The sequence below is a fragment of the Falco biarmicus genome, chromosome 19 (assembly GCF_023638135.1).
Source record: "Falco biarmicus isolate bFalBia1 chromosome 19, bFalBia1.pri, whole genome shotgun sequence".
Taxonomy (NCBI): Eukaryota; Metazoa; Chordata; class Aves; order Falconiformes; family Falconidae; genus Falco; species Falco biarmicus.
This window is the reverse complement of record NC_079306.1, coordinates 5,485,918-5,497,679: the sequence shown is the minus strand read 5'-3', so window position 1 is coordinate 5,497,679 and position 11,762 is coordinate 5,485,918. Positions and strand designations below refer to the sequence as shown.

Sequence of the window (11,762 nt, the reverse complement as noted above, 5' to 3'; positions counted from 1 at the left end):
AGTTAAGACAAGACTTGTAGCTACAGGACTGGGAACCGGCGTCCTGACAAAACCTGTTGGCGGTGCAGCCGTTATGAGTGCTCCGTTCTGCCCACTCCGTTCTGCCCCAGGTCTTCTTTTCAGATGAGCCTTCAGTTTTCCCTCTCCTTCTGGATAGCAACAGAGGCAAGAATTAATCCCAGCCTATATTAACTCTTAGCAGCAGAAGACCCCCACATTTGATCTCCTCCCCTCTAGGCTGCAACAGATGGATACTGCGATCTCCTAACCCTCCTGCGTGCTTTTTGCTGTGCTTTTGCAGCATTTGCTCATTTCAGCGTTTGGAAGCTGGGCTCAATATGTGGAAGTTGTGCTGAGCATGAACGTGACCTTTCTTTGCCTTAAGGGAGTTGCCGGGGAGATAAGGATGCAAACGTAACTTTCTGGTTGTTTCTTAAAGTATTTTGCATAGGAATCATGGCTATTGCAGAGAGTGGAAAAGGGTATCGATTAGGTTGTTTCACCATAGATAAAAACACTCTGTTCTGCGATAGAAGAGCAAACCACTGACACATATTCTGCCTTCACGTTCCTAGTAGGATGAATAGAGACTGACCAGAAACTCATCCAGGGGAGCGTAAATGAGTCCTCGGAGCGTAACCTGAAATGTTTAGTTAAACTGCTCTGCTCAGCATTTGTATTCCCAGTCTGCATTTCCTTCTCCATCAGCGGAGGAAAGTCAACCGTTCTGGGTTTTATTTCATTTGTGTAAGCCTGGGGTCGGATCTGCAGTGCTCGCAGGGACCTTTCAGGGAAGGTGCTAATGCCTGTCTTTAGGCAGAGGCCTGGGAGAGGAGAAAGAGCAGGTCCTGCTCGTCCGTCCTCCCCAGCTGCGTGGGGCTGCCACTCCTCCTGCACTCCTCTTGTGCCAGATGGAGCGATTGTGCGGCTGCGGGAGAAGGAGCTGATCCGGCAGAAAACCACGCTGCCAGACAAGTGACTCACCTGCACACTCAGGGCCCTTTGGTGGCCGCCTGAAGCCACTTGTCATTCCACGGTGTCTGAAATGACAACCTAAGGACGTGGCTTTTGGATGGGTTTGTGCAGTCGTAGCTGTGGGCTGTGCTGGGGAGGGGGCTGGCGCTGCTGCCGTGCTTGTGGCCAGACCTTCCTGCCCCCTCCCCAGTGAGTCCCACAGCAGCAGCAACCGCCGCGTTTGGAGGGGAAGGGGTGGCCGGCCCCGCGGTGGGGCGAAGGCGGAGAGGCGCCTCGAGGGAGAAGCGCTGACGTTGCCTCCAGCCAACCTTGCAGGCAGCACGTGGACGTGTGTTGTGATGCAATGTGAGTCGGGAAGCGAACGCCTTCCCTGGGGAAGGCGGGGAAGGTTGGAGAGTGCTCCTGTCGTCGGGGGAGTTCTTGCCTGGGCATCCAGAGCAGACTTGGTGTTCTTGGTGTGGCAGGGTCTTCTCCTGACGCGTTTGTGTGCTGTGCCAGCCTGCGCCAGATTGCACCACCTGGTCTTGCCCATTATCAAAATTACAGCGTGTTCTTCCCTATCAGGGTTGGGAGAGACGGTCGGGAGGAGGGGAGCAGTTGCCGCCTCCGTGTGGGCTGTCCAGCGAAGCCCCTGATTGCTCCTCCATGTCACGGCTTCCCATCCGTGCCTGCCACAGGGAGCTGTTCCTGGGCCGAGAGCAGACCGCACCGACTGCGTTCGCTGCTAACCATCGCTTGCTTGCTCGTCGGTGTTGCTGAGCCTGCTCTTATCCTTCCTACTATCAGTTTTAATGAGAAAACTCTACACCCCGCAGCTTGGTTTTGCGAGGGATGCCAAAGACGTCACCGAGGAAAGCCAAATAGGATGACCAGCGCACTTTGTTAATGAGCGGAAGACTAATGAAGTTTTTAATTAGCAGGTGTGCAGGGGTGAGAAGAAGGTGCAGTGAGACATGCACATCGTGACAGCAGAAGCATTGCGCTAAAGGCACCAGCTGCGCGCTTGAAGTTGCCCCTGATGGAGCAGGAGTTTCTTGTGCTTCGCTGGCCCGGGTCGTGCTTCCCACCAGCCGGGCAGACCAGGGCGGCAGCACCTCGGGGACGCTGCCTGAACCTCTCTGTTGGGTTTGGTTGGAGAAGGATGGGCAGCTGTGCCCAGCTCAGAGCAGTGGTGAGCAGAGAGGAGGGAGACGCCGTGTGGAGCTGCTCCGAGCTGTGGAGCTGCTCCCGGACCGAGGGCTTGCTGCCATGGTGTTAGGCAAACGCCAGGCAGCCCCTCATTCCTGCAGGATCCCTGCTGGCCGCTCAGCCTCCAGCTCAGCTCAGGCTAGTGCGCGCTGTGTTCTGCTCTGCCTTTGGCCTGCCTCAGCTGCTGGACTTACAGGTCTCGTTGCTGGACCAGAGCTGCCGCTGCATCCTCCCGTCAGGCCTGGGTGTCCTTCGGTGAGCAGCATCCCCTGGTCCGTGTTCCCTGGAGCCTACGCTGAGGCCGTGCACCCTGTCAGCCTGGAAAATGAAGCGTCCGCTCTTTGTGGAATGAGTGAGCACCAGCCTGCATCAAAGGCTCCCATTATTCTCCTTTTCTGCTGCCTGAAACAAGGCCTTTGGCCAGCTGGTCCCACCTGCCTCTGGGCAGTGCGCGAGCGCTGGGCGCTGGTGCCAGGCTGCTCCCGTGTCTGCCTGTTGCACGTTAAAAGCGCTGTTCTGGAAGCAGAGCGCCATTAATTACAGCCCTAGTGAGACAGGCTATCTCTTCTGATGAGGATCTCCTGAGGGCTGCTTTAATGGCGCTGTCAGATGTGTCTGCATTCCTATGTGGAGCAATTACGTACCCCGTGTAATTTGCCCACTGGTTGAGGCGTTCTTCCACAAGATACGATACTCATTCACGTTCCGTGGCGCTTGGTGTTTTCTTCCTGCTTTAGTTTGGCAGCTGGTGGCAGCCAGGGTGCTGGTGGTCTCAGGAGGGGACCCTTCTTCCAAAATTCTTCTCTGCAGCACCTCAGGCCCTTTAGGAGAGATCTCTGCTCTTCCCAGGGGTGTTTTGTGGCAGTTTTGTCCAGTTTGTATGTAATACAGCCGCACCGGTGCCAGGCCCTTTGCGGTGTCGGTGCCTGCTGTGGGGCTTTGGTATTCCTTGACCAGACTGGTGGGGAGGGTACGTAGCTACTGGCCAGGCACTGTTTTGCTCTGCTGAGTTGCCCCGAGTCCTAAAGGTTCCGATTTCCCACAGGTGGGCTGACGTCCCCCCGTGGAGATGCCAACCTGAGAGGCGACGGGCACGTCTTGACCTTGCAGGTGCTGCATCAGCAGGGGCGCAGATGGCGTTTGCCCAGGCACCCATTTCCAGCCTGGTGTGTTCCTTCGCTGTTCAGGAGATGCCGGCAGCTCCTCCAGTCTCTTCTGCCGTCAGCACTGTTGGAGCCCCCTGCCTCCTCTTGTGAGCCCTGTATCCCAGTTTGCAGCCCTCAGGGCTCCAGAAGCCTCTTTTGGGTAGAGGCGCCTCTGGGCTGGCTTGCTGAGCGGAGCCCAGGGAACCCGTGATGCCTTCAGCTCACCCCCCGACAGACGTGCCTTCTCTCGGGGTCTGGATTTCAGAGGTGCCTTTGGTGCCCTCTCTACGTTTACACGTTGTTGTCTCCAGGAGCCTGCTGGTGGGGACGCTGATCTAGATGGGCTTCTCATCCCTCGTGCGGAATTTGCAGCCGCTGCACATTTGTGTGGCAGCCACCTGGGCACGGGGGATGGCTGCAATGAGCTTGTTTCTCGGCCGGGGCATGGGGGCCTCCAGAGCCTGAAGAAGTCCACTGGAGATCACCAGAGCGCCAGGATCAGATACGGGAGGCTGTGTTTAGGGAAAAGACCTGCACGCACCAGCAGATTTTTCCTCTAGATTGGTGGTTAGCAAGGCGGAAAGAAGCCGCAGCGCTGGTCTGGCACCTCCCAAACGCCGAGGAGCGATGGCTCCTCCCTTGGCAGCTGCTTTCTCCCCCCACCCTTTTGCCTTGTATATAAGGCCCCCTCAGAGCAGCCTCGGCACAGCACATCCCACTCTGGCGAGGCAGACAGCAAGCCGCACCTCCAGTCCCAGCACCTCTGCTCCAGGAGAGTGAACATGAAGGGCATCCGCATGGGTAAGAGATGCTCTGCAGCCTCCCGCAGCCCACAGCAGCTCCGAGCCTTGTGGCTCCATCCTGGACCGGGCTGCAGCCACTGCCTGGGGGCTGCGGACATCCCCCCTTGGACCCGAGTCCCCGCTGGGGACTGGCAGGTCTGTTCCGCTGCAGGGAGGAGAGGGGTGGCACTGGAGTGTGGCACCTTGTCCGGCTGGGGCCGAAGGTTCTCTCTGTTCTGGGACGGCCCTGGTGGCGCTTCAGGGAGGATTCCTCTCCTGGGTCGGGGGGTCGTCAGTGCCATAAGCGGAGCAGGGGCCGGTCACAGAGGTCCCCGTTGAGAGCTGGGGTGGGAGAAGGTCCCTTGCGTGGGACAGAGGCTTCCGAGTAGGCACCGTCTGGGACGTGGACGTTTCTCATTTTATTCTTCTCCCCAACCCAGACAGATGCAGAGCTCAGTGCTACGAGTACCCCACCTGCCCGGAGGCTGTGAAAGGCAAGTCCTCTCGAGCGTGTCGTCCAGCGGGTGGTGTTTGGGAGAGAGCTCCCTGTTAGTGGAGACCCCCGTGAACGTGTGCCGAGTCCCCTCCCCCAAAGGGGCAGGACGGTACCTCCGTGGAGATCTTCTCCGCTGTGGTTGTTCTCGTGCCTCTGGGTCGGTAACGGAGCCAGGGTTGGGCAGTTGTCAGTGCGCAAGGAGGAAGGGATGGAATAGCTGCAGGTCGTTGCGTTCAGCTGCCTGTAGGAAGGTCTTGGCATCCAGAAAAGTGAGTTCAGTCTTCTCTGAGGGTCTGCTGAAGCTTTTCTTTTCCCGCCTGGCTGGTTCACGGCGTGCTTTAACACAAGCTTTCCTTCTACGCAGCTCCTAGAGAGGAGGTTGCCTACGTGACCTGCACCTACAGGGAAACCTGCGTGGAGCAGCCTGACTTCCTGGCCACCATTGACCTCAACCCCAGATCTCCCTGTTACTGCCAGGTACCCGTGTCCCTGCAGCGCTTGCCTGGGATGGTGCCCAGCTGCTGGCTCTGTGCTTCATGGTGCCTCGGCATTCGGGACCTTTCCTCCTTTTTGCTTGGGACTCCAGGTTGCTTGATAGCCACCCTGGGATGCCAGGCGTCTCTCTATGCCTGGCACCTTCTTGTCTTGGGCATTTTTCTCTCCTGTCCACCGTTCCCTCCTGCTGCCTGGTCATGCCCTGCCAAGACCCATCTGGGAAACCCCTGGTGAGTTCTGTCACAACAGGTCTCTCTCTTGCTTCTCCGCGGTTGTACGTGTGAGAGAGGGCTGTTGTCTGCCTGCAAACTCACCTTCCTGCTGTCTTTGCGCTGTCCTGTGTGTGCCTGGCTGCGGTTGAGTCGTCTCCGGCTCGGTGTCCTGGGGACAGGTCGGCTCTGACTCACTTCCCAACTCACTTCCCGAGAGTCTTGGTGCTGCTAGTGAGCTCCTGAGCACGTGCTCTGGATCAGCCTGTGGGTGGCTGCTCGGCATGGGGAACGGTCTCCTCTCAGCGGCACGCCGTGCCCTAACGCGGAGCAGCGGCCAGTGCACGGAGCAGTGTTCTCGTCCCGGAGCTCTGCAGGCAGTGCCAGGCGCGCAGGTGGAGGCTGCCAAGCCAGAAGCATCTGCCAGCGTGAGGGTCCCCGTTTCTCCCTGCCTCCCTGTGCGAACCCTAACTCTGCCTTGGCTGCCTAGGTGATCCACCGCCTGCCCATGCCCAACCTCAAAGACGAGCTGCATTCCTCGGGGTGGAGCGCTGGCTGCGCCTGCTTTGACACTGCCACACCGAGGAGGAACAAGCTGATTCTTCCCTGTTTGATTTCCTCCCGCATTTACGTGGTGGATGTGGGTTCCCAGTGCCGGGCTCCCAAGCTGTGTAAGGTATGCCTCAGGTGACGCAAGGACAAGTTTCTGGGAAGGAGTTGGGAACTGGTGCTTCTGGGATAATACACAGGGAAGAAGGGTTCTGTCTTCATTTCCTCTTCCACCCCGGTTTTAGGGAGCTGGGTCACGTTTTCCGCTCGGCTCTCTCCTTTCCAGACCAAGGAAGGCTCTGCTCATCCTTGCGTCCCTCTCTCTCCGCCTGTTGCGTTCAGAGAGCCTAATCGTGGGCAGTCACGCCCCGCACCACACCTGCCGCCCCAGCAGTGCGGTGGACAGACAGGCTGTGATGGGTTCGGTGTTGCTGCATTCTCCTCTGCGCAGAGGGGCAGCTCAGGGGCTTCTGTGCTCCTCTGCAAGGAGGAGCAGCCCCTGGCAAGTGGGAGTCCTTGGAACGAAAGCTCCCGCAAGCATCGGAGGTTTGCAGGAGTCTCTGGTGGCCAAAGGCTCTGCCAGGGAGCGTGAAATGAGCCGAGCAGTCGCCGGCTGAGGTGTGTGTGTCTGTGTGACCTTTCCTCAGATGATTGAGCCGGTGGATGTCTTCTGGAAGTGCAACAAGGGATACCTCAGCGTAGTGCACAGCCTGCCTAATGGTGACATCCTGATTGCCAACATGGGAGACCCAGCTGGCAACGGGAAAGGTACTTTGCCCGGCGATGACTCCACAAGGAAACGGGCTGCTTTGGAAGCGGAGTACGCGATTGATCGTGCGTCCCCTTTTTGCGCCCCAGGTGGATTCATTGTGCTGGATGGAGAGACCTTTGAGCTGAAGGGGAACTGGGAGAATGAGTGTGAAGCCCCCCCGACTGGATACGACTTCTGGTACCAGCCGCGCCACAACGTTCTCATCAGCTCTGCCGGACTGGTCCCAAAACGCGCGGGACGCGGGTTTAATCCTGACGACTTGAAGAAAGGTGAGGGAATGCGGATGCAAGTGCTGAGCCAGAGCTCAGCGGTGTGGTGGGAGGGTGCCGGGGCCGTCAGCGCGAGAGCCGGAGCTGGAGAGGGGGGACAGGCAGACGTCCCCACGAACGGCCCGTCCTAGAGGCACGGCTGCAGGACGTGCAGCGCCTGTCCTTACCCCAGGCTGGTCCCTGCCCTCTCCCGCTGCTCCCTCAAGCGCGGCGGCTTCTCTGCAGGCTCTGGCTGGTCACTGCCGGGGCTGTCCCCAAGTGCGAGCATTTGGGGAGGGATTAGTCTCCACAGGTGGCCCCTCATCTTCTGACGTGGTCTTCCTCTTCCGCAGGGGTCTTTGGGCGCCGCCTGAACGTGTGGAACTTGTCCTGCCACACCCTCACCCAGTGCTTCGACCTGGGGGAGGACTCTCTGCCCCTGAGCGTGAAGTTCCTCCACAACCCCGATGCTGCCGAGGGATACGTCAGCTGTGCCCTGAGCGGCATTGTCTACCGCTTCTACAAGTGCGAGGCAAGTGTTCTGCCAGCAGCCGGGGAGACCCGGCCGTGGGGAGCTTCAGGGCGACTGGGAAAGGCACCGAAGAAACGCGGGGTGGCGGGGAGAAAGGAAGGAGGCGTGTGGAGAGGGCAGCGTGCGGAGCCAGCTCCGGACCCTTAGGCTGGGGGATTCATCTGAGCGAGGAGGCTCAGCCTTGCTGCTGCTGTTGGCCGGTGCCGCCCCAGCCGTGCCTGCTCGCCGTAGCTGGGCGCAGCGGCAGCTTTCCTCCGGCAGCTTTGCTGGCTGCGCAGGCGTGCGAGTGCCGGGCAGCGCTCTCGCCTGAGCAGCCCGGATCGCTCACGGTGTGGTGCCCATGTTCCTTGTGCAGAGAGACAACTGGGCCGTAGAGGAGGTGATTCGGATACCGGCCAAGGACGTGACAGGATGGATTATGCCCAAGATGCCAGGTCTGTGTGCCCCGAGGGGTGTTTATTTTTTTTATATATTCCCTCCTGTAGCACTGTGTCGTGCAGCCCGGCAGAGACCCCTCACTGACCCGCGGCGCCGTGCCGCGCAAAGATGGCAGAAGGCTTGTCAGAGGGGGCAGGGGCTGCGCGCACCCCGAGGAGGCACCGCTGCCCCAGCTGCAGCCTGCGCACTCGGGCGGCTCTCGTGCGCCATAGGCACGACGTCCAGGGTGGCAGGGAGAGGCGCGTTCTCTGTGGGCGCTGCCTACTCTGGAGCTTTTTGTTTGTGTGCCCTAGCCTTCACGGTGGACCTCGTCATCTCGACGGATGACAAGTACCTGTACCTCAGCAACTGGCTGCACGGAGACATCCGCCAGTATGAGCTCTCCAAGACCTGCAAGCCCAGGCTGGTGGGGCAGGTAAGGCGGGAGCGGAAGGGCTGGCACCGCTGCGTTCCTTAGGAGGGTCTGGCAGTGGCCGCGTGACAAGGCCACGTGTCTCCCCCTGCCTCGCTTCCAGGTGTTTGTGGGAGGCAGCATCCTCAGAGGGGGACCCGTCACCGTGTGCAGAGACGAAGAGCTGAAGTGCCAGCCGGACCCCTTGGTGGTCAAGGTGAGCTCCGTGGCCTCTTTGCCCTCTGGTGTCCTTTGCGCTTGGGCTCTGCTCGGCAAATTCCCTGCCCGCGGGCTCTGGGGCAGGTCTCCGCTGCAGCGGCCCGTGTGCCCGCAGCTGCTGGCCGCTTGCCTGCGCTGGCAGGGGAGGCAGCCGCTCTGCTCCGCTGCGCTCCGCTCCCTGCTCCGGCTTGTGCTTGGCTGCTGCGGGAAAAGCCAGTAACGCCAGGGCTGTCTGTTGTGCCTGCAGTGCAAGAGAGTGTACGGCGGCCCCAGTAAAATGCAGCTCAGCGTGGACGGCAAGAGGCTGTACGTCACCAACTCCTTCTACAGCACGTGGGACAAGCAGTTCTACCCGAACTTGGTCAGGTGAGAAGCGCTGGGCAGGCGCGAGGCCTCTTTTGCACGGCCCCTGCGTTCCAAAGGGGAAAGGCGCCTCGCTGGGGGGGCTCTGAGGACACCTCTGTGACTGCAGGGGACGGGGCCTCCTAACGTGGTCCCCGCAGCTTCCTCGGGCGGGATCTCACGTGCGCCTGACCCCGGCGCCCCTGGCCGAGCGAGGTGCAGCTGCTGCCTGTGTGGAGCCGCAGTGCCCGGCCTGTGCTCGGGAGAGCCCGGGAGCGCTCCAGCCGGGAAGGCGGAGAGGATCCGCCCGTGGAGCCCCGGCAGCCAGGCCAGGCCGCTCTGGCAGCGCCTCCCCAGGTGTCCCCCCCAGAGGTTTTGGTCTGGCAGAGCGGGCGATGGTCTCTCTCCAGCGCAGAGCCAAGCTCCAGCCCGCCTGCCACGTCATTCCCGGCGGTTCGCCCGCGTCCATCGAGCATTCAGGGAAAAGATGTGAGCGCGGGCGTGTGGCCCCGCTGGAAGGGAGCCTCCGCGCCCTCCTCCCTGCGGAAGAGCAGATGTGAAGGAGCCGGCCTCCTCCTCCATACGGAACGGGGAGGTGCGGGCAGGAGCCCCGGAACAGGGCCCTGGCTTGCTTGCCTGTGACCGCTGCGCTCTTGTTCCCTCGCAGGGAAGGCTCCGTCATGCTGCAGATTGACGTGGACACTGAGAAGGGCGGCCTGTGCGTGAACAAGAACTTCCTGGTGGATTTTGGGAAGGAACTCAACAGGCCTTGCCTTGCCCATGACATCCGCTTCGCTTCCGGAGACTCCACCTCCGATATCTTGGCCTAGGCGCCCTGCGACAGGCTCCCTCCTCCTCTCTCTTCTGTGGTGCAGCCGTCAGGGAGCAGCGTAGGATCGTTGGGTTCGGGGGTCCCCACGCCTTGCTGGAGTCTGGGTTTCTGCTGACAGGAGCTGCGGGAGCTCCGCGTCACCGTGCGGGGCTGGGTCAGGCAGAGCAGTGCACGGAGGCACAGGGCACGTGGTCAGCACTGTTCCCAGTGCCGAGCGGTCCCTGGGCCCGAGGTGCGGAGCAGAGCCGGGGCAGCTGCTGTGGTACGGAGCTGTGCAGCGTGCGGTGCCTCAGAAGGAGGGGAAGCACCCACGTTGTCGGCGTTACTGTTCTTCAGCCAGGTCGTTCCTGGACACTCTTCCCGCGGCACAAGAGCCTCCTGGCTGGCTTCTCAGTGCTGGGGCCACCCCGTGTCGTCCCTCCAGGGCTGTCACGCGCTTGGGTTTGGAAAGAAGTGCCTGCTTCCTGACACCGGTTTGCTCCTGTCTTCTGCTTTAAACATGAATAAAATTGTCCTTCGCATCAGCTACATCTTCATGCGTCTTGTTTCACCAAAGCCTTTCTAAGCTCTTTTCAGCAGTGGGCAGTGTTCTGGTCAGGGTTTCAGAATTCCCTAAGCCCACAGCACTGGGCTGCCAGGAGTGCCTGTTAGTTTTCCTGCAACCCAGAGGATGCAGACATCGGGGTATAATGTGAATGATCATAAATGTTAGTGTTTTACATACTTACCTTGGAAGAAAAGATCTTCACATTCCTTCTTCACACTTTTTGCAGCCCAACATGTTGCTGCAGCTCTTCTGTGCACCCTTAATGGTCCCAGGAGGAAACCAATCCCTTCTGGAGCAGTTCCACAGCTCCAGTGAGCTGTCAGAGAGGTCGGGGAGGAGCTGCCTCCTCGCGGCCGCTTCTCGCTGCCTGGGGAGGTTGATGTTGGACGAGGTCTTGGGTGTCAGGAGCTGAGAGATGTCCCTGACGCATGGCTTGAGCGTGGTACCGCTGTCTGGCCCCCCAGTGTGGCTCGATGGAGGGTCTCCTTGGGGGTGTCCCTGCTGGTGAGGTGGATTTGGAAGGCGCCTGCTCTCACCGCCCTGCAGACCCTCCACAGCGGGTGTCTCGGCAGAGGTGCTGCACCCTGGTGCTCCCTCCGCCCTCCCTGACTTGCAGGTGGCCGCACAGCGAGGCGAGGGCTTGGCCGGGGCTCAGGGCTGCGTGGGGCCGTGAAGGTCAAGGGGCAGCGCTGCAGCGGTGACCCAGACCCTCGACCCACCGCCAGGCCCTGCTCTGCCCCCGCCGTGTCTCTGCCACTAGCAGCCAGCTCGTCCACCCCCCCAAGGGCTGTCCCGGGTCCTTGGGGCCCGATAGCCGCGTTCCAGGGAGCGGGGGCCGTTCCACGTGCTTGCGCGTGAGTTATCCCGGGAACGTGGGATGCGGTGTGGCTGCGGCGGCCGCATGCACCTGGTGTGGGGAGGCGGTGAGTTGGGGTGGCTGGCCTTGGCTGCTCCGACTGTTCCCTCCAGCGGTTCTTGGGAGGACGTGCTTCTCCCTGGCACCAGCACCCTCAAGCCCTTTGCAGCTTCCAAGAGCTGTCCATGTGGAGAAGCACTGCTGCATCACCCCCCTTCCCTAAGGGAGTCAACCCTCTCAGGGCAATCCTGCTGAGCTGCAGCAGACATTTCTGTGGAAGGTGTGTGAGGTCAGGTGAAGCCGGGCTGCTGCTCATACATGTCTTGTCCTTTGCATTTAAGCCCTATGACCTCTTGGAGCAGCTTTCCTTGGTCGGAGGCAAGGTGGGACACAGGAGCTGTGCTGAGCACCACGCTGCAGACCCGCAGGGTTGAGCATCAAATACAAGCATGTGAGTGCAGGAGAGCCTGAGCCGAGGCCATCGATCATTTTGCTGGCAGCCTTCATGTGTGAGGGGCTGAGAGCCTCTGGTGGCGGTGACCGACTGACCGAGCTTGCTGGTTCCAGGGCACATGCTGGAGAGGACACAGCAGCAGCCTGCCAGACATGATGTGCCTGCGAAAGCTGAGCATCCATGCACAGCCCTTAAAACCAAGCCTGTGACGCCCGACTTCGCAGCCACAGCAGCAGCAGGCACTGACTAAGTCAGACGTGTCATGGGGAAAACGGGCACGTTGCTTCTGCCC

General features: G+C 60.6%; 1 protein-coding gene across 2 annotated transcripts; it reads left to right on the top strand.

Moving 5' to 3' along the window:
* Positions 1-4,466: 4,466 nt before the first annotated feature.
* Positions 4,467-9,769, top strand: LOC130141552 (methanethiol oxidase-like). Of its 2 annotated transcripts, XM_056322574.1 has the most exons (11): positions 4,467-4,584; positions 4,951-5,063; positions 5,781-5,966; positions 6,487-6,607; positions 6,698-6,880; positions 7,213-7,395; positions 7,751-7,825; positions 8,123-8,244; positions 8,345-8,437; positions 8,687-8,805; positions 9,449-9,769. In XM_056322574.1, the coding sequence occupies exons 3-11, from the start codon at positions 5,799-5,801 to the stop codon at positions 9,609-9,611; spliced, it is 1,227 nt and encodes a 408-aa protein (XP_056178549.1). In that variant the 5' UTR covers positions 4,467-4,584; positions 4,951-5,063; positions 5,781-5,798; the 3' UTR covers positions 9,612-9,769. The 2 variants fall into 2 exon arrangements, with proteins under 2 accessions (XP_056178549.1, XP_056178548.1); XM_056322573.1 differs by lacking the exon at positions 4,467-4,584 and having other exon boundaries at positions 4,955-5,063; positions 7,213-7,391; positions 7,747-7,825.
* Positions 9,770-11,762: the final 1,993 nt, after the last annotated feature.

Excerpts from the sequence above, each read along its gene's own strand:
- LOC130141552 (XM_056322574.1), top strand. The coding sequence starts at position 5,799 with ATGCCCAACCTCAAAGACGAGCTGCATTCCTCGGGGTGGAGCGCTGGC. Across the intron at positions 5,967-6,486 it reads GGGCTCCCAAGCTGTGTAAG|ATGATTGAGCCGGTGGATGT; the intron begins GTATGCCTCAGG and ends ACCTTTCCTCAG. Across the intron at positions 6,881-7,212 it reads TCCTGACGACTTGAAGAAAG|GGGTCTTTGGGCGCCGCCTG; the intron begins GTGAGGGAATGC and ends CCTCTTCCGCAG.